The sequence below is a fragment of the Syzygium oleosum genome, unplaced genomic scaffold (genome assembly GCF_021117445.2).
Source record: "Syzygium oleosum isolate NSW1041296 unplaced genomic scaffold, Sole_v2.1 Sole_v2.49, whole genome shotgun sequence".
NCBI classification, from domain to species: domain Eukaryota; kingdom Viridiplantae; phylum Streptophyta; class Magnoliopsida; order Myrtales; family Myrtaceae; genus Syzygium; species Syzygium oleosum.
In genome coordinates, this window is record NW_026607533.1 from 1,164,078 (window position 1) to 1,176,578 (window position 12,501).

The 12,501-nt window shown below is 39.0% G+C and overlaps 2 protein-coding genes across 4 annotated transcripts; one reads left to right on the plus strand and one right to left on the minus strand.

Annotated features, from left to right (window-relative positions):
* Positions 1 to 5,955: 5,955 nt before the first annotated feature.
* LOC115689549 (uncharacterized) lies at positions 5,956 to 9,462 on the plus strand. Its single transcript, XM_030615624.2, has 3 exons — positions 5,956 to 6,335; positions 7,050 to 8,499; positions 8,623 to 9,462. The coding sequence occupies exons 1-3, from the start codon at positions 6,035 to 6,037 to the stop codon at positions 8,807 to 8,809; spliced, it is 1,938 nt and encodes a 645-aa protein (XP_030471484.2). The 5' UTR covers positions 5,956 to 6,034; the 3' UTR covers positions 8,810 to 9,462.
* A 534-nt stretch (positions 9,463 to 9,996) lies between these two features.
* On the minus strand, positions 9,997 to 12,100 carry LOC115689512 (protein CAJ1). 3 transcript variants are annotated; one of them, XM_030615571.2, is made up of 6 exons: positions 11,973 to 12,100; positions 11,451 to 11,543; positions 11,269 to 11,299; positions 10,724 to 10,750; positions 10,509 to 10,641; positions 9,997 to 10,403 (listed from the first exon to the last, which is right to left on the minus strand). In XM_030615571.2, the coding sequence occupies exons 1-6, from the start codon at positions 12,036 to 12,038 to the stop codon at positions 10,349 to 10,351; spliced, it is 405 nt and encodes a 134-aa protein (XP_030471431.1). In that variant the 5' UTR covers positions 12,039 to 12,100; the 3' UTR covers positions 9,997 to 10,348. The 3 variants fall into 3 exon arrangements, with proteins under 3 accessions (XP_030471431.1, XP_056162983.1, XP_030471432.1); XM_056307008.1 differs by having other exon boundaries at positions 11,520 to 11,543; positions 11,973 to 12,068; XM_030615572.2 differs by lacking the exons at positions 9,997 to 10,403; positions 10,509 to 10,641; positions 10,724 to 10,750 and having other exon boundaries at positions 10,754 to 11,299.
* Between the last annotated feature and the right edge of the window lie 401 nt (positions 12,101 to 12,501).

The following is a 12,501-nucleotide window of genomic DNA, read 5'->3' on the forward strand; positions in this document are numbered from 1 at the left end:
AGGAGGCAAAATCGTGAAAGAGATCACGGATAGCCAAGAGGAGAAATCAATGGGATATTTTTACTCGAAAATATGGCAGGCAAGAGGCAAGATCATCAAGTGATTGAGCGGGGTTGGAAAGAGAGAAATTAACGGAAAGAATCAAGAATTTAATGCTTCCATGAGCTGGCTCTGAAATCGTGGAAGTGATGAGTGAACTTGAGATGTAAATTATATTTATGGCAGGACAAGACATATCTTGTTCTTCCTTATTATGGATACCTTAACGGTTGCTCCATCCAAGGAAGAGAATATATCAATCCACTACATGGATCGGATTTCTTTTTCCAACTAATTTTCGAGAACACTCTGAATGCAATTGAGTGTCCTTGATACCAAATTGATTTCCTGGTTTCAACTGAATTCTGACGGTCAGTGCTCCAACGGGAGCAAAGACTATAGCCACAAAGCGATATATGTACGCAAAAACACTTGTGTTGGAGCTACGGAGCATAAAAAAACCCAGTATCTGAATGCTACCGTCATGGCATCCACGATGCAATTTTCCTTGCACAAGAGACAAGCACTTAATGGGCAAAAGGACACTATAAGTGTCATAAGTTGTGTACGGAGATCACTCTGGTGCCATGATTTTTTTTCGGATCACTTTGGTACCAACTTTTTTGAAAAACGATCACTTTAGTGTCAATGCTGACATGGCCGCCGAAAATATGAGGTGGCTCTTTTTTTATTAATTTCCGATGCTAACATGGCTCACCGGAAATCTGACGTGGCTCTTTTTTTTGCTGGAATTTTGGCCGGAGTCACTAAAATGATCTCTTTTCCTCCGACTTGGCACCAAAGTGATCCGAAAAAAAATTATGGCACCAAAGTGATCTCCGTACACAACTTATGATACTTATAGTGTCCTTTTGCCGCACTTAATGTATTTGTTTTGATTCAATGTTTTGAGCCCCCGTTCCATGAATGAACCTGATAGAAAAAAATGAAAAGAACAATTACAAGTTAGGGTGACGGATCAAGTGTGAGGCGACATTATCGTGATATTTGAACTGATCTTCTTTCAATCCTCCTCCGCCAGCTCTCTGTGTTGACTCTGTCGCTTGCACTAGCACTTGTGCTGGTGCGCGCTTGGCACTGAAATGAACACTTTTTTTAATAATGACTGGCACTGAAGTGATCATTTTTTAACAACGATTGGCACTGAAATGATCGCTTCAAAAAAAATTTGGCACTCAAATGATCATTATATACAACTTTTAGACGACGTCGTTTAGGGGTTACATGCTGACTGGGCACGCCGGCGAGCCATGTAGGACTGAGAAATTAGTAAAATATGGCCATGTCGGATTTCCGGCGACTCAAATCGGAGTTGGCACTTAAGTGATCGTTTTTTTAAAAAGTCGGCAATTAAGTGATCCGAAAAAAAATTTTGACACTAAAGTGAGTGCTGTACATAACTTTTGGCACTTCTAGTGTCCTTTTTTCTAAAAAAAGACATTAACGGGATTTATCACCACTTTAGCTTCTTTAACGGCTTGGCCACTTACTCAAAGCTTCTAAATATACCAATTCTCTTTTTATTAAGAACAAAGTACAGCTATAATGGTCCAACAGGATCTCGAATTATATATCTTCATTGTCTACGGAGACATCCATAAGGAGATCACAAAATATGGACAACAAACTACGATTTGCGCCTTTATTGGAAAGCTAATTTGGGTATCACCACGACTAACTCTATATCGTTCTCTATATCATAGCCATCGATGTAACCTGATTACTATTGGCTTGTACTCGTCAATGCATGATATCAACCTTTCTTTTGTAGTTTTGCTGATTTTCAACAGATGACAATCAACTTACCGCTTAGGAATCTTCTCAGCTCTAATTTTTGTTTCTGTGGTGTCTTTGTTAGCCATCTGTTCTCTTGGAGTAGGAATTTCACGCCTGTCTTTATCCAGCAGGGAGGGCTGCTTCCCAGAGACAACAGCTCGACATCTATTCGGAGCTGTGATTAGCCGATAAATACGCCTCCATCAGTGGAAAAAGTGTCAACCCGCTGAGAAAATTCTTGGCCTGCATTTTCAACAACCTTTAGAAAAACTCAGAGCACAGGTGAACCTAATGTCGGAAACCATCCAAAATCCAATCAATGACCCAATTAATATTCAGTAAAAGTAGTCACTATGATCTATACCACGCAGTTTGTGCACTTGTTGCCCCATAGTGCCATTTAGAGATGAAACCTGCAAAGGATCATCAAATACTAAACAAAGTGTCGTGACCTCTCCCAAAGGCTCCTCAGGAAATAGGTTTAGAGGTATTGCTTGAAAGACGTCCAAATGGTTTGTTGAAAAGATGATTCCGACGATCCAAGGGGACCATCAATTAAGAGTGCAAGCTCTCCCAAGACCATACATCGCTTGATGTTGAATTTCATTTTTAAAGTTCTTAACAACTTAAGTATTTCTCAGAGTCGCCACTGGCCATTTGAAGTTGGCTAAAAACCAATCGAGACACGAAAGTATCATCTCGATTCCTACGCAACCAGGTTTCTAATTCAGGGACTTGTTTACGCGAATATTTGTTGAGAAAACTTCCTAATATGTTTTGAGGATTGACAAAACCTTCCATAGTGACTATTGAATCTAATGAAAATATTTTTATGTGATATTCACGAAAAAACGATATTCAGACTCTAGTTATTGTCATCTAGATATTATGTATGAAGTTTCGAATATTTACTTCGAGGACATCATAAATGTATGTCATGGATATGATTAGAGTAATATGAGGATATCACCAAAACTTGCACGTGGATATTGTCAAGACGTTTGGCATCTTTAGACTCTATGTAAAGTCTATTCAAACTCAGGGAGTATTCAGACTCAGATAGTATCATCTAATCGAGAAATCTATTCAGACTTAGAATACAACGTATGTATGTGTGTGTGTGTGTACATATATGTCAGAACGATTAGTAATCTGACTCGGATTTTTCTTATAGAAAATGTTGATTGATCTTCGATCTTAAATATTGTTTTGCAACAAACTTACTCAAAGCTAGACATCTTTGATTGATTGACAATCGTCCAAAGGCAAGATATTCTTTCCAATGAAAGAACTCTACTTATGAAAACCCAGCTTTGGTTGTATAGGTGATTGAATTAATGGGAAATTCTGATCTCATCACTCAACATCTACTCAATCTCTTTGAAGCATTCGTGTCCAACGGGTTAATTGGAGAATGATCCTTTGTAGACTGTCCAACGGCTAGATTGGAAGTGGAGGAATATAAAAAGAAATTCTGGTGATGAAGAAAATAAAGATCGTGAATCTGAAATTCCAAAGTTCAATAGAGCTTCTACCCTACACACTTGTCTCAGTAAGCTTCAAAAGTCTAGTATTTTAGAGGTTTTAAAAGAGTGACTCTAAGATAACCTATCAAGATTGAGTGTTATCACTCACTTTTGTAACTTCTGACATTCACTAATAAAATCCAGCCAGTAGGCTGTTTACGTGAAGAGTGGTCGTAGGTTTACAATAAACTAAACCACTAAAACTTTTGTGTGCAATTTTTCCTATCCCTTGACTATTTAGTATTATCTTTGATAGTATATTGCACACAAATAAATATGATTATAGCATAGTCTCTCTTTAGACTCTGTTTTCACATGATATTAATCTTGACTGCTTTAATTCCAATTTAATTTGTCAAGTTGGCTTATAATCACTTATTCACCCTCTCTATGTGATATTGCTAGCCACCTCAATATTTCTATTAACACCCTTTTAGTACCTCTAACTTGAAAGTGTGTTATCTAAGCGTTCATACGATCCTGGAGAAAATTGTCCAAAAAATTCTAAACTTGTTGCACTTTTGTCAATTTAGTAGTAAACCTTTTGATTACGCCAATTGAGTGCTAAACTTATGCACATTTCTAATAATTTATATTTTTGTTTTACAAAATTAACCCCGCATCAAAAATTTAAACTACGCACTACTCTCACTCATATAATATAATTCACAAAAATTTAGTAATAACTCGCAACGCATCCACTCAATTAAATAATAATTTAAATCCTTAAAAAAATTATTCCGCCTGATTCATATGTGACACACGTGCGGTTATAACTTGCAATTTCTTTCACTTTCTCGTGTAGTATTATAACTATTAATTTTCCAGCAATCAATACGAGAAAATGAGTATCTCGCGACCAAAAGATAACAACCAAATAAATTACAGAATTCGACCAATAAATAAATAAAAGGCAGAATTATGAGACAATAACTTAGGACACAATTTATTCCAAGGTTCGAAATGGTGACTTAAGTCACACGTCACCTTTTTCATGTGTATGTTGAATTAGGACATTACATGAGCATATCGGGACTTGGCAAAGAAGTTGAACTTAGAGTTTTGCATTAGATTAGGCAAATCACAATTGGATTGCCTAGAAAAGAAGAAAAATAAATCTCCTGTGAAATTCATAACTTTTATCAATTTCTAACCCAGATCGATAATTAGTAAATTTTATTATACGATGATAATTTTTCCAAATTGGTGTTGGTAATTTTGGGAATGTGTTAGTAAAGACCCTCATCCGATAATACCTTCTTGTGCGTTTCAACGGGCTTAAGCCATTCATTAAGGTACAATCGAATGTCATGGAAAATTTCCAACAACAATTTAACTGATGAAAATTACAAGAATTTTGCACTTAACAATGTTGGGTTCATATATTATGAAAGATTTAGAGTTATTTGTAGGAAAAAATGGGTCTCGAGTTTAAGAGAAATGGACATAATTTTACAAATGACTTCTCGGATTTAGATTTTTGGGCAATTTATTAAATGCACTTCAAACGCATCCCCAATATTATCAAGTTGTGTAAATGTGAATGTGATGCCAAAGTTATCCTAAAACTCGCAACTCATGACGAGTTAAAAATCTTATTAAACTGAGCGCCTCGTTTCAAAGAAAATTAAAGGTTTAGAAAACATTTTTTTAAAATTAACTTACAAAAATGAATTAAGAAAAAATAATTTAAGTCTCATTAAAAAATTTTAAACATAAATTATTATTGATAATAAAAATATGTTTCATTTAATAATTTTTCTAAAACAATACAAATAATTATTCTAAAAAAGATATCTCCTAAATTATTCATATGCGAGGCAAACCTTCTTTTATTCGCTTTCGTTTTCGGTGCTCTCAAAGCACCTAATAATTATCAAAAAGATGCTAACTTAATAGGTCTGATTCCTTAAAAAACAATTCTAAATTTTAGGTTTAGTTCCAATTCTATCTTAAACCTTTTTTTTGTCTCGGAAAAATCCAAACTCTATATCCAGTCCCAAATCTACCCCGAGTTTTATTTTGTTTAAAAAAATCATCAACTTTCAATCTATTATCAAATCTACTTCCGTGGTCTAGTTTCAACTTGACGTAGCATTTCCACATTGATAATAAATCCACAGCAGCAATGTGAAATGGAAAATTATTTCTAAAATAAAACCATTCTATAATATAAAATTAAGGGACAAAGGGCTAATGGGGACGGAATTAGGACTAGTGTAAAAATCGATGATTTTTTTCTATTAGACAAAAAAAATTTGGGGTAAATTTGGGACTGAACTTAAAGTTGAGTTTTTTTTTAATGAAGAAAAGTTTGGGGTAGATTTGAATTAGACCTAAAGTTTGGGTTTTTATTAGATAAAGAAAAATCCGGGACAGATTTAGACGAGGCGTAAAGTTGGGGGATTTTTTAGACAATTGGGCCAACCGTGCTATTCCTTCCCCCAAAAACACATCCCAGGGGCAACATGGTGAATTGACCGTCAACTGCCACTTTCCACACGGTCAAAAACCAGGGTCAACATGGTAAATTCAGTCGTCCTGCTCCTGCCCCCTTCCTCCTATAATATGTACACACGCGATTCCCCACGAAAAATTGCAGAGGCTCCGCCCGTGAAGCAGCAAGCTGTACAGTTAGCAGCCAGTATCCACCCCCGCCCCCGCCGGTAGCCATGGCCGGAGACGTGACCGGGACGATCGCCGCCTCCGCCGCGGCGTCGGCGCCGCCGCCGGCGAGGGCGGAGGCGCATTACGCGAGCGCGAAGACGTCGGTGTGGTGGGACATAGAGAACTGCCAAGTCCCCAAGGGGTGCGACCCCCACGCGATCGCGCAGAACATAAGTTCAGCTCTGGTGAAGATGAACTACTGCGGCCCCGTCTCGATCTCCGCCTACGGCGACACCAACCGGCTCCCGAGCTCGATCCAGAACGCCCTCTCCAGCACCGGCATCGCGCTGAATCACGTCCCCGCGGGTAATCGGTCGCGAAAACCCTATCGTGTCAATCGGTTGTTTCCCTCGTTGCTTCTCTTGTCTAGCGAGGTTGTTGCTGTAGCGATTGCCGAGCGCATGATTTGATGTTGCCGTAACCCTAGCCTGGTAGATTGTGGTTCTTCGAGGTTCTTTACGAAGTGTTCCTTTGTCTCTTCTTTGGTTGGTGTCGTCTCGTCTCGTCTCTTTGGGTGACTGAGCCTGTGATATGTCCAGTTGGTTTGTCTTCGCATCTGCTGCAAATGAAACCTCTGTTAAACCAAATTTGACACTCGACGATTTTGCTGACTTGCTGTAATCAGTGCATTCGTCGTAGTTTGATGATTTTTGTTAAATCTTTTCGCGGATAAGTTAAGGCATCTGGAAGATTGGATGGACTTAGGCATTAGAATCGAAACCGCTTGGGTTAAAATTGTTTGATGTGATGAATTTGGAGGACTTAAAGGATATTGTCATTTAGTTGACGGAGGCACGGACTCGTTCAAATGATGCGATCTCCGGACATTGCTTTGAGATTTTTATTTTGTTCTACAGCTAAAAAGTTCTATTCTTTCCGCTTAATCAATCTGCTATGTGTAGGGCCATGTATACTGTTTCGTGGTCAGTTTCTTATTTGTTGCTATTTCCCCCCGTTAGTGTGGAGGAAGGTCTCAGAGGGTCGGCATTTTGATGTAGATGGTTCATGTGATCAAAACAGGTGTGAAGGATGCCAGTGACAAGAAGATTCTAGTTGATATGCTGTTTTGGGCTGTGGATAATCCCGCTCCAGCAAATTATCTGCTGATTTCCGGCGATAGGGACTTTTCTAACGCCCTCCATCAGTTGCGTATGAGAAGATATAATATACTCTTGGCACAACCACAAAAAGCATCCGCTCCACTGGTAGCTGCTGCGAAGAGCGTATGGTTGTGGACAAATCTTGCTGGTGGAGAATCCCCTCTGGCAAGTGGCGAATCATTGCAGCTTGTTAATGGTAACTATCCATGCATCACTGGGATGCTACAGAACCCAACTTACGAACCAACCCAGACGAGTCAACTCTTGACTTCTGATAGTATGTCCCTGTCTTCAGTAAGGTACCAAACTTCTACTACTGGGAGGTTTGGCGATAGCACACATAGTGCTAATGGAAAACAGGTTTGGAGATCTCCTACGCCGTCAAGCATGACCAGAGCGGCTAGTTTTCCTGGTAATGGTGATACAAAAAATACTAATCATAACAAGTGGGAATTTACACAAGAAAAGCAGTTTAAGAAAGCACCCCATGAATTTTTTAGTGCTGGTGAGTCTATTGTCTCTGCCAGTAGGTCTGAGCCAAACAGTTCTCCTAGCAAACATGATTCCTATGGGACTATCGGCTTTCCACAAAATCTCTATCCTCGCCCAGTTACTCCAAACAACCCTCCAGTGCAACCTAATTTTGGCCATGGTGACCCAAGGTGTTCTTATCCTAATCGCGACTTTCGTCCGGTTCCTCCAAGGCCTGACACTTTTCTACCTGCTTCTGTTCCAGTCACAAGTATACCCAATATTGGCAATCTAAGGCTATCTGAATCCCCAAGCTATGCACAATACCGCAATCAAATGGACAGATATGAGAACAATTCTAGCTTTGATGAATCTACTAAATCAGTTAGCTATAATACATTGAACAGAAGCCATGTGTCCATGGGTCAACAATTTCAACCTGACAGCAGATACACCAGTGCTCCTGAATTTTCATCTTCATCTCCTCAAATTGTTAATGTTGATTCTGGCAATGGTGTCTGGGGAAGTCAGGGATACACACCGCCTTCCCAGTATGTGCAAGGCCTTATTGGTGTCATAATACTGGCATTGAACACTTTGAAAGAAGAAAAAATTATTCCTACTGAAGCAAACATCACGGATTGCATACGTTATGGGGATTCTAAGTTCCGGAATATCGATGTGAAAAAGGCCTTGGCTAGTGCGCTTGAGCAACGTATGGTTGTAAAGCAAAATATAGGGACACTGCAGTTATACGTGGGTAGAAATGAGAAATTATGGAACTGTGTCAACATTATTGGTGGAAATCCTAGTGAATACCTGAAAGAAATATGGGATCGCATAGAAAGTTTCCTGTCATCTGCAGCTGGAAGATCAGCCTTGTTTGCTTCTAGATGCAGGTTAACATTCTGTTCTTCTTGATTCTAGTTTATAATCAGTTATCATTATTTCACTGGTTTGCTCCTTTATCTTATACATATGACTGCTCTGTTCTTTCTATTTCAAATAAATATTCTTGACAGGTACGAGGCAGCTTTAATTATCAAGAGAGCTTGCTTAAAAGATCTTCCTTTGGGCAACGTAATCCAGCTATTGAACATGATAATTACAATCAAGAAATGGATTATTCACCCCCAAATAGGATGGCAACCGATTACTATTACTCTTGCAGAGACTAAAAGTGACGTGGATACTACAGTCGAAGCTTGATTTTGGCGAAGAAAATCATTTATGCATCAATAATTAGACTTTCGGATGCTAAAGAAGCTATATTATAGAAACTAGTTATGTACTCTACCTATAATTTGCATCGCAAACAAACTTTCTTGTTGGTTTTTGCATGGTTGAAAACCATAATGTGGTCAAGGCCAAGAACAACTTTGAGGAAATTACTTGAGATTGCAGACCAATTGTCTATGCTGGATGATTTGAAGCTTCATTTCCAACAACCAGATAGTGCGGAAGATCTTACTCTTTTGACAAGTACATGGACTTATAGAAAATGCTTCAACACGGTTAGTTACAAATGGAGTCTCCACAGAAGAATTTGCAGCGCATCTGTTATGTGTGCCAGAGGTGTCAACGACTTTTCTCAGCAGCTCACAATATATGTTCAGTCAAATGTAGTTCGCATTTACGTTCCATCAGCACATTCTGATCTTTGTGGGTGGATGATTGATGAAGGCATTGCTATTGATGCAAGGCATGATTGCGGTACTAGTTGGGGAAGAAGCTTTTTACTGGCTGTATTTTTGTATTGAACTAGTAATGCCGATGGATAGGTTTAAGTTACTATTTGGCCGTGTGTCTGTTTCTCTAGACCATTATGGAAATAATGCCTACAATCTGGGACTGTTCCTGTATCCTCCTTGAAATTATGTTGGTTTTTCGTAAACCCATTTCTGGTTAGAAATGAATCTCAACGGTGTTAAATTGAACCCTGCGACATGTATATTTGTCGCATTGACCCCTGAAAAAAGAACTGTATGACAAGGGAATGACCTGTGTAGCTGGGGCAATTTGACCAATTGATACTGCCTCACAATTTCTATCACCTTTCCTTCTGGCCAAACTAAAACTTACAATGTTTTGGACTATTTTGATATTGCAGAGGGTGTAGGACTCATTCATTAATTTGATTTGATGTTCACTGGAGTCCTAAGTTGGCCCTGCTTCTTGTTTTAGAGGGGTGTAAATCTTGTGAGCTAACCTATCGCTTTAATAACTCGAGATACACATGGAAGTTTCCCAGCGCTTCTCCTGATTCATAGTCGAGACCGACCGAGCACACATTTCCTCGGCTTGAGAGTTGATGTGATTCGCCGGTACCGTTGAACTATACCAGTTTCACCTAAGTGCTTGCATTTTTTCGTAGCTTATCCACAGTGACAAGTCCATAGACCGATCATACAATTTGAAAAATTGATAGTGATATATGGAGGTGCTACATGACCAGATGACATAAAGAAAGAAAATATACATCAAGAAAAAGGATCTTGCGGAGTGTTTAATCAGCAAGCTAAGATGACCAATGGCTGCAGACAAATTGTATATGACTCTTAAAAAGAATGAAGAAGGTAATCCGGAGATTGATATTCTTGATGGTGTATTCATTTACAGGATTAACAAACACGCACAGGAAAACATCGCACGTTTCTTTGCCTTAGCGCCTTATCTGTCGAACATGCAACTTGATGACCACGATGCCAGACAATTTGTCCGACTTAAGTTTTGGCTATGGTTCCCAAATCAGGGAAGAAAGGGATTATGAGATGGATAATTCTCCTTTTCCCTGTTGTATGCCCTAGACAACACAAACAAATGAAAAGTTGAGTACGTCATCAGTCATTGCTTGTGACTGAAAAATTACGTTCCCACGAGCCTGGCAATCTCAAAGCTGGAAAAACACCTGGAAGCGTTAAGTCCACCTAGTCCGACTGTTCCCAGAACGATGAGTAGGAAAGGTATCCCCACGAGGACACGATGTCCTTTTGCACCATTTGCCGATGAAACTCCCCTTCTCACAACACGAACGTATGAACCTGTAGAAAAAAGGAGATCATTCTGTCACCACAAACGCCCTTCCACAACCCACACACACAGACACGGCGATTTCAAAGTTACCTGACTCTGAATATTCCCATTTCGCACCTATGATGCAAACATGAAACAATGTCAGAAATTCATAATAGGGGAAAGACTCTAGAATATGATTCTAAACCGACAGCCACTAACATCGCTCACGTGCTTTGCAAACTCAAACCCAGATGCACTCATTATTATTTGACAACCTGAGACGAGACCACTACCAATATCAATAGATGAAATTAATATACTAATGCCGCCTTTTAGTTGGCTTCATTAGAATATCGCAATAAGAGTAGTTCTGTCTCTCAATTTATTCAAGTGAGTCATGACCAAAGTTGACATAGTAAAGTAAAACCTATCTCAAGAGCAAGCACAAACAGCTTTGTCATATACAAGAAGCGACTCAGAAAGCTGTCAGGGATGCAACTTTTAGCAGGAATCTGTTACAAGCTAATTATGCCATGCCCTTAGAATTTCAAAGGAAGCACGCAAATTATCAAGCGAGCCCTAGTTCTACCAAACAACTACTGTTCAAGATGCAATTGATTCGTTCCAAATTCTGAAAGACTAGAGAGAATTACCGGACAGCATACAGTTGCAAGCTTCTGAAATCTGCAACAAATAAATATACCAATTGAAGTAACTCAGTTCCTAGAGATATTACCAAAATGCAGCTAACTAAAGATTGAACACAGAAGAAATAAAGAAGAAAATATATATATATATATATAAGCTCCAACATTTCAGGAGCCACAGTAGTTACCCGCTTGAACTTAGATTCTGCAGTTGGCTTTTCATTAACTGGGAAGAGATCGGGGTGCGACTCCCATACCTTCTTCTTGAAAGCCGCTTTAACCTGCAACAAAATCGACCCAACCGCAACAAACCGACATCAAAGTTGGACACCATAGCTCCCACCAAAATGCAGGTCGTGCACATAAGCAAATCTTGATAGAGACCCACAACACAGTCCCACGTTTCATAATTACTGAACCGAGGCAGGTAAAGATTAGACCCATCATCATCCTCCGACCACACGAGTCGCCAACCTCGCGAACCCTCTCGCCCTCTAAAATTTTGAATGAACCGAAGCAAAATGGACCAACGAAACAACAAGAAAAAGATTGCGAACAGAGTGGGACGAATTCCAGCGATCAAGAAAGGGCCGGAATAAGAAAAAAAATACGAAGACCCAGATCGAGCCCGACGACAAATCAACTGTTTTTGGGCAGAATTCTTGCAAGAATCGGAGATGGAGAAGGAGAAAGATCGAATCGGAGCGCACCTGAGAAGGAGTGGGACGAGAATTTGGAGGGAAGCCCAGAAGGACTCTGGCTTCGTCGCTCCGCATCTCGCCACTGTTCTGCTCTTTTTTCTCCTTCTTTTTTCACTTTTTCAATTATGTCGTCGTGATTTTTATATTAGTTCCAAAAAGAGAAAATGACACAAACAATCCCTAAACTTTGACCGAACGTATAATGTTATTCCTGAACTTTTAATTTGTTCAATATAGTCCCTGAATTTTAAACCAATGTGTAATATTGTCCCTAAACTTTTAATTTATTCAATTTCATCTTTGAACTTCTAGTACATGTTTAAAAGACTACATTGAATATTTTCATATAGTTCAAGGACTAAATTGAATCTGTACCAAAAGTTCATGGATCATATTGAATAAATTAAAAACACATAGATCATATTGAGCATTACGCTAAACTCCAAGGATTACATTGAACAAATTAAAAGTTCATGGACTACATTGCATATTAGATCAAGAACTATTTATGTCGTTATCCTTTCCAAAAATCATGTGA